The 8,476-nt window shown below is 46.5% G+C and overlaps 1 protein-coding gene across 1 annotated transcript; it reads left to right on the forward strand.

Annotated features, from left to right (window-relative positions):
* Positions 1-6,162: 6,162 nt before the first annotated feature.
* LOC123972158 (bifunctional epoxide hydrolase 2-like) lies at positions 6,163-8,444 on the forward strand (the record flags this gene model as incomplete). Its single annotated transcript, XM_046051446.1, is given in 5 exon segments — positions 6,163-6,412; positions 7,573-7,651; positions 7,793-7,955; positions 8,051-8,241; positions 8,322-8,444. Coding segments are annotated over 5 exon segments (660 nt in total), but the record flags the coding sequence as incomplete, so codon positions are not given.
* Positions 8,445-8,476: the final 32 nt, after the last annotated feature.

The following is an 8,476-nucleotide window of genomic DNA, read 5'->3' on the forward strand; positions in this document are numbered from 1 at the left end:
GCATTACGAGCAGCACGAGCCCTTCCCTCCATGTTGTTAAACATGATTCAACACCATTAGATTTACTGGATACTGTGAGTTGTGCACCAGAGCTTCAGAATTGCTGCTTTTTCCTGTTTTGTATCATTGTGAACTGCAGGAAGTGTAAATGGAAACGTCTGATGAGCGTTTGTGACAGTTGACGTTTTATAATAAGTCATGATTATCTGATAAATGTGTCAAAATAAAAAGAGAATTGTTAGTTGCAGCCCTAATACTAATTACTGCCATGGCACACATGATGTAATAAGTGTTTTGTCTTAACAGATCATGGCACAACAGTGGACAGCTGGCCAAGTTTCTTAGCTGAGCCTTTGGATCAATAAATGAGATCAAACGAGACAGAAACACTCGGTGCAAAACACAGAGAGGAAAAGATCATCAGGTGTCAAACAAGGCAAGTTTAATCTACAAAGCACTGATGGTTTGACAGTTTAAAGAGTTTGTTTTCATGTATTCATCTACCACTGAAATCATAATGTTTGAGTTTCAGCATAGATCTGCATGATATTGACATGTTTGCCAACATTTGCTGTTGTCAAATTTTATTTATTAGTAAACTGACACAGTGGATGATGTCAGTTTAAATCACAACAACAGTTATCTCACAGCGCTTTTCATAAAAGAGCAGGTCTAGACCATAATCTATGATGTTATATACAGAAACCCAACAATTCCCACCAAGAGCAGCACTAGGCGACAGAGGCAAGGAAAAACTTCCTTTAAGAGGCAGAAACCTCGAGCAGAACCATGACTCAGGGTGGGCGGCCATCTGCCTCCACCGGTTGGGGGTGAAGGAGGGAGGGAGGGGGAGGAGAGAGAGAGAGAGAGAGAGATTTTCTTGATTTGACACCAACATTCATTTGCTATTTGCACTGTACAAAAAAACCATACTATATTACATTACTAGATACTTTTGCATTTACATGTGTTGCAAAAATTTAGATCAGCACATCTCAAAACTTAATTGTCCCTCTGTCACAGAGCAGAGCGCCGCCCCCCACAACCCCAAACCACCTCAAATGTATCCAGGTCATCCGCAGCTCTGTAAAAACTGAAGTCTAACAGCAGTCTGGACTTAACCATTTTCTCAAAAACAAGAACCACATCAACATCTAACCCTTCCTCCACCTTCCGTCTCCGGGTCATATACGCCGCCATCTTTGCTTGTCCTAAGGCAAAGTTCAATAGCTGTAACATTTGTTCTTCTGCCGACGAGTGTATCTAAATCTAAAACCACAAACAAAAATCTGCTTTGTAAAAACTTCTCCATATCTATGGAAAATATTTTCCAACAGCACAAACAAATCAGTCAGACAAAACACCGTCTCTCTCTCACTGCAGAAGGGACATTTTTCTTCTACATCAGCATTAATAACAGAGATGAAAGAGTTCACCGCTACACTGCCATGAAGGATTCTCCACTGCAGGTCTGCATGTTTCTTTGTACAAAGACCTCCAGGCTGCTTTAAAGTCAGGATCTAAGTCCAGAAAAACCCTCCATGGGGCGTCACTACGTCCACTCAGTGTTCTCTGATTCAAAGTTTTCACCATCAGTTTATAGAGAGTCTTTCCTGAGGCGTCCCCCAAAGAAGCGCCTACAGGGTCCACAGGTTCAAGTAGAAAACCAGAACAGTTCTTAAAACCAGGAAAAAGCCTAATGGCAGGATAGAGATCAGTGCAGTTTGGCAGCAGGGTTCCAACAGAAAAGTCCACCAAAAGAGAGCACTCACGCTCCACCATCCAAGCCGATCAGCTAATCCAACAGGGTCGTCCAACCGAGGCCCAGCTAGCTCCACCACCTTCCCCAGAGTAGAAACCCCTGCAGTGTGAAGACTTCTGGATAGCGTGGGTCCCCCCCAGCTAGGACAATCCAAGAGTCCTCCAATCAGCACAGGCTCTTGTAGGAGCCAGTACAGAGAGTCAGCCTGCTGCTGCCTCAGCAAAGTCCACACTGAGAAAATACTCCTGTAAAAAGCTGGCAGAGATGATGTGCTCAACCCCTTACAGTCTGTCAGAAACATAGATTCATCCGTAGACCACCAAACCGCTGCAGGATGCAGCAGGATAAAGGTCTCCAGACCAGGTCTGTCGGCCCAGTGAGCAGTCTCTGAATGAACTGAAGACGGAAGGCAGCGCCTCTGCTGGCCAGATGGACTAGACCCTGTCCACCCTCCTCCTTAGGAAGGAACAGGACACTCTGAGGTACCCAATGCAACCTGTCCCAGAAGAAATCAACTAAAACCCTCTGGATCTTTACCAGAAGAGAAGCTGGGGGATCAATGCAAGCCAACCGGTGCCACAGAGCAGAAGAGACCAGATTATTGATCACAAGAGTGCAACCTCTGTAGGACATTTTAGGTAAGAGCCATTTCCATTTCATGAGCCGACCGTTAACCTTTTCCAAGGCATTGTTCCAGTTTTTCTGCACAAACATTTCAGTTCCCAGAAAAACTCCCAGATATTTCAGTCCTCCTTTTTTCCCCACACCAAACCTCCAGGTAACCTGAGCCGATCCCTCAGCCTTCCCCCACCATGACAGCCTCACTCTTCCCCCAGGTTACTTTAGTAGAAGATATGCAGCCAAACAGATTTACAGAGTTCACCAACATATCAACGTCTTTCTGTGTGTTAACCAACACAATGACATCATCAGCGTACGCCGACAGTTTGAAAGAGACATCACAGTTTGGAAAACAAACACCACTCAGATCGTTTCTTAGTTTATGGAGCAGAGGCTCATTAGCCAGAGAATAGAGCATGCCAGACAGAGGGCAGCCTTGTCTGACCCCCCTCTGAACACCGAAAGTAGCACTCAGACCCCCATTAATTTATAGAACACTTGCAATGTCACTATACAGAACCTGGATCTGGGCTATAAAGCCTGGGCTGAACCCAAAGGCAGCTAGAGTTTGCCATAGATACTGGTGTTCAACCCGGTCAAAAGCCTTTTCCTGATCTATGGAAATCAGACCAGGGTCTACAGCCAATGAGCTGGAGACCTCCTGAACATCACGAAATTAAAGTGACATGGTCACTCATGAGCCTGCCGGGCACACAGTATGTCTGATCAGTATGGATAACAGCAGCCATCACCTCTCCAAGTCTGGTGGCCAGGACCTTGGACAGTATTTTATAGTCTGTGCAGAGCAGGGAACCTGGTCTCCAGTTCTTCAGCTCCTGCAGCTCAGAGGCAGCCGACCTCTCTCCAGGCCGTCTGTGACAAGTCTTCACCCAACACCGACCAAAAGGACTTGTAAAAATCAACAGAGAGACCGTCTAGGCCAGGAGCTCTTCCACCCTGTAAACTCATCAGAGCAGTGTGCAGTTCATTGAGGGAAACGCGAGCTTCCAACTTTACATTGGCCTCAGCATCCACCTGAGGAAGACCAGTGAAGAAGCTGCTCCACAAACCTGGATTTTCTGTCAGTTCACACGTAAACAGATCTTTATAAGTTTCCTAATCTCAGAAGAGTCTGAGATTGCAGAGCCACTGTCAGATCACAGAGAGTGAACTATTTTTCCTCTCCAGACCAAAAAAGAACTGAGAACGTCCATCTGTGTGACGTCGAGGAAGCGTGATCTGACCAGAGCTCCCTGCGCTGCAGTGCCCAGCAGGCTGGACAGAGCCGACTTTTTAGATTTAAGGGAGTCTAAAAGCCCTCGATCTCCTGTAGAATCTACCAAACCCTGCAGTTCTACCTCCTGAGCCTCCAGGTCCCTCATAGATCTGGTTCCATCTCTAGCGACATTACAAGAGAACTGTTGACACAACTGTTTAATCTGAGATTTACCAAAATCCCACCACTGTTGAACACACTGTTGGGAATTTACAAATTCTGTGGTTAACCCAGAAATATTCAAAGGCTGCTCTAAAAGCCTTGTCATGAAGCAGGGCCGTGTTCAAATGCCAATAAGAGCTTTTTAGACGGACACTCTTTATAAAAACAGAGCAAACAACAAGAAAGTGATCTGAGAAGCCCACTGGGTGAATGTGACAGCTTTAAAAAATGTTCGCATGGTGTTTAAAAAGAGTACAGGTGATCCAGCCTGGCCAGAGATAACACATTGTCTTTACAGTGACTCCAGGTATACTGTCTGTGATTAAGATGAGGCTCCTGATGATTCCTGTCAAGCTTTGGATTTTCAGTACAATTAAAATCCCCTCTTAAAAACAAATACTCATCACTATTACAGTTCTGGATGGTGTCACTCAGAACATTAAGCACCGCTAACCTGCCTGCTCCACTGGTTTCTGCATAAACATTAACCAACACCAGGTTAACATTTTCAAATTGAGCTTCAACCTTCAATAAACAACCCTCAATAATTTCCTCTACTTTATAGGAAGAAGGTACAAAACTCTTGGAAAACACAAATCCCACTCCTCCAGACACTTTCATTATCTGTACTACTGTGTGTTTCCTGAATCAACATCACATCTATTTTCTTCAGCTCCGTCAGCTTAAAAAAAAGCAGTTCTTTTAACATCATCCCTCCATTTAGGTTCAAAGTGCCTCTGTTGAAATCACACACGGAGAAAAAGAAGAGAACGAGAGGAAACAAGAAAAGAGAGAAACACACGTTTTTTTGTTTAAACATTATCAGCTATTTGTGCTTTTACTCTGAATACCAGTTTCTTTAAACGATAGATTTCCTGGTCTGTTAGTACATCATCCTCAAAGTTTCCTGATCTTTTTGTCAGAGACTTAACTGACTCAACAAATAGTTTCAGATCCAAAAAGTGGTCTTCCACTTTCACAAGCCTGGCACCTTTAGTTTTCTGCAGGAACTTCCTGACATCAGCAGGGGAGTACCGATCCTGCTGGTCCTGCCGGGTCACTCTCTGGCCCCTCTAAAGATGTCCCAGCTTCTGTGCCTGTAGTTATTTTGATGGCTTTTGCATTGCTATGGACCTGTTCTGAAAGTTTCCTTTTTTGTGATAGTTTTAACATGTCATCATCAGACATCTCTTGTCCTCACACACTGACAGATTATCACGCACATCAAAATATTCTTTATGATCAGTGTTTTCCAAACTGTTGGGACACTCAGTCTGTTTATTCTGCTCTTTGTTTGACCCCGTCTCAGTCTGCTGACTATCACCGCCAGAGCACACAGGGGGGTCCCCCTCCTCGGGAGCCTGGCCTGAGTGGTGTCCAGCCCCGGTAAGTCTCCGGAGGGGCCGGAACCCCCGACACCCCCTCTCCAGCAACATCAGCTGCTCCCCCCTTCTCTCTGGGCAGGAACGAATCAAATGTCCTTCCACACCACAACCAAAATACTTCATGGTCTCTGACGAGGCAAAAACCATGTAACTAAACCAGTCTACTTTAAAGTTAAAAGACAGGCTGAGCTCATCAGTGTTATCATTAAGAACCATGAAAACCTGCCTCCGGTGACACACAACATGTTTGAGCAAAGGGGATCTGCAGCCCAAAGAAACCATTTTGTTCGGGGAGACGAGCTGTCCGAGACAGCTCTTTAGTCAGCACTGCATTTTTAATGACTAACCAGCGGGAGAACGGGAGTGAAAGTGTCATGAATAACTACACCTGTTTCGACCACATCACTAACTTTGGCCGTGCTGTCCAAAAGTATAACAATGGCTCCATTCATGCAGGAGGCAGACTTGACGCTGCCGCAGCCCCCCCACCTCTACAGAGCACTGTGCAGCCAGCACCAGTTTGATAGCATGACGGCGTGTCAGCTGCTCAAACTCTGCACCACCTTCCACAACGGGCATGTTGACCGACTAGGCCCGCAGCAACACGCTGCGAAGCCAAAAAACACCTGAACATCTAGCAGATACTTTTATCAGGAACTATATGAAACACGGAAGAGAAAATGAACACGCAGAAATGTTATTCACTCACTGCACCACACTGCAACTCCGCCATTCACTCAGAGAGAGAGAGAGAGAGAGAGGCAGCCTACACAATATCCACACAGAGGTACAGACAGTGAAGGTGCGGAAGAGGATTATTATTCTGACTTTAATCTCAGAATAAAAAAAAAAATTCACACGTGGCCCTAATCCTCTTCCGCATGTTTGCATATTGGCACAGAGAAGTTTCACTTTGACCCTTCTCCCAGTCGAGCCTGAACTTGCAGGATAAGTGGGCGGAGCTTCTGTTAGTCCGTGCAAAGGGCAAAGTTTCCCCTGTTGCGTGAGCAGAGCCTTCCTGCAGCAGCAGCAGAGAAAACACATTCCTGCTGGACGACAGAGACAGAAACATTAAAGCTCCTTTCACTCAGGCTCAGAGGAGATGGCTGAGAGGAAAGCCGTCTTGTTCAACTTCTGGGGAGTTGCTGTCTCTTCCAGCCCTCGTGATGTTTTCCGCAGGTTGGAGGAGTTGCATCACCTGCCTGGGTAAGACAACATCTCTGCACTGTAAAAAATTACGCAATATGACTCGGTGTTTTAGGTAAACTGCGGTGCATCCTGCGTTACAATCTCTAAAACCTGTTAAATAATCTGTCCAAGCAGGAAAGAAATGTGCCTGGAGTGTGTCGGTGTGGCAGAGGTTTGATGAATCTTATTAAAAGAAGAACACTGCTGTTACTCTGTAACACATTGTGCAACTGCAAACAAGATCAGACAGCAGGTTCTACATGGCCAAAAGTAAATGGACAGCTGAACCCCCATGATTAATAGGTCACTGCCAAAGATGAATCAGTCACATTGTTTTTGTGTTACAGGGATCACAGTTCACTTATTTTAAGCTCTGCCTTCTGTCTTAAATGGTTAAATATGTAGCACCATTCACATCTACCAAACTAGTAACAGTCACCAGCTTCCTTCTGGACTTTAACAGTTCAGTCCTCAGTAAAGCTGTAAAACTTCCCCCCGATGGCTCATAAAAAATGTGGGAGTAAAATTCTTTTTGGCAGCTTCCATCCATTTTAATTTGAGATGTACATCTGCAACAGTACTGTAGAATCTGGTTTACACAGATGGCTGCAAAGTTGTTAATAATTGTTAATCTGCTCCATAAATTTAATGTTCTATCCTTTAATCAAGCAAACAGTTTCTTTCTGGAGCTGCTTTGTGCACGGGGGCGCTGCCATGTAGAAACAGGAAAGGGACACAGAGTTGAAGGAGCACTATTGACCCGGACGTCCACATGTGGAAGACACTGAAACCCCAAATGAAAGCTGCTTTAGATAAAAGTGTCTGCGAATGAAGATGAGAGTAAGTAAAATACTCACTGTCCATTTACTTTTGGCCATATACTGTATCAGCTGTGCCACCCAATCAGGTGCAGGCTCAGCCTTCACTATATTTGCAGACTGAACTAGATGCAGATTATAAGTGTGCAGCGCTGGTGAAGACACAGTGTGTGTGAGCTGAGTCTCCTGTGGTTTCATTACTCCACACAAACAGCACTCGAACTCTGATCTGTGGCATCTGTCACATGTTTAACCTCCTTTAAAGCCACCAGACAGACTCGTGTTAATGTTACTGACTCATTCACGTGGACTCGCTTCTTTTCACGTCTTTCATCTTGTTTGTCTCTCTGTGGTTCTCAGTGGTTTTCTGTCCGCCGTGGCGTCCCGAAGGGACAGCGCCATGAGCCGGGCGGAGAGAGGTGAGGTGACCCTGTCTCAGGTGGGTGAGGTCAAAATCATCTCTTGATTTATTTGATGTCTTCTGTCCTCGCTGTTACTGAAGGTGACTGAACATGGAGGTGAAGAAGAGTCCTTGGATGGGCCCTTTACTGCCTCCTCCATCCTCTGTGTGTGTGTGTAGATGATCGCAGCCTTTGAGGCGGAGTGTGTGAAGGAGGCCCAGGTCAGGGGTGTGACTCTGCCGTCCGATTGGTCAGTCAGAGGCCTGCTGGAGGAGCTCAGGGAGGCGATGATGGACGTCCAACCAGCCGTGCTGAAGGCAGCCGCCGGTCTGCGTCACCGTGGTAACTATGCATCAACACATCTGCACGGGAAACACACACAGCTGTGGCGCCCGATGACATCACCAAAGGCTGATTCTACGCCTCCATCCCATCAGGGTTACTGACGGCCGTGCTGGCCAATCACTGGCTAGATGACAGCGCGGCTGGAGACGGTCCAGCCCGCCTTCTGTCTCTGCTGGGCGGCCATTTTGACCAGGTCCTCCAGTCCTGCCGCTCGGGTCACAGGGTCCCCGAGTCCTCCGCGTTCAGCTCTGCTCTGCGGCACCTGGGAGTGACATCGCAGCAGGTCGAGGACACGCCCACACACACGCACGAGTGTAAATCCTGGTCCGGGACAGCGCGCTCAGCCTGTCGGTCTGATTTCAGGCTCTGTGGTTGGACGCAGATGAGGAAGGTGTGAAGGCAGCAGAGGGAGCGGGGATGAAGGCCGTCTTGGTGGAAAATCTGGCCGACGCTCTGGACAAACTGGCCGACTTCACTGGAGTTCAGGTGTGACCCGGAACTATTTGATCTTATACTGT

Source organism: Micropterus dolomieu, linkage group LG01, assembly GCF_021292245.1.
Source record: "Micropterus dolomieu isolate WLL.071019.BEF.003 ecotype Adirondacks linkage group LG01, ASM2129224v1, whole genome shotgun sequence".
Lineage (NCBI taxonomy): Eukaryota > Metazoa > Chordata > Actinopteri > Centrarchiformes > Centrarchidae > Micropterus > Micropterus dolomieu.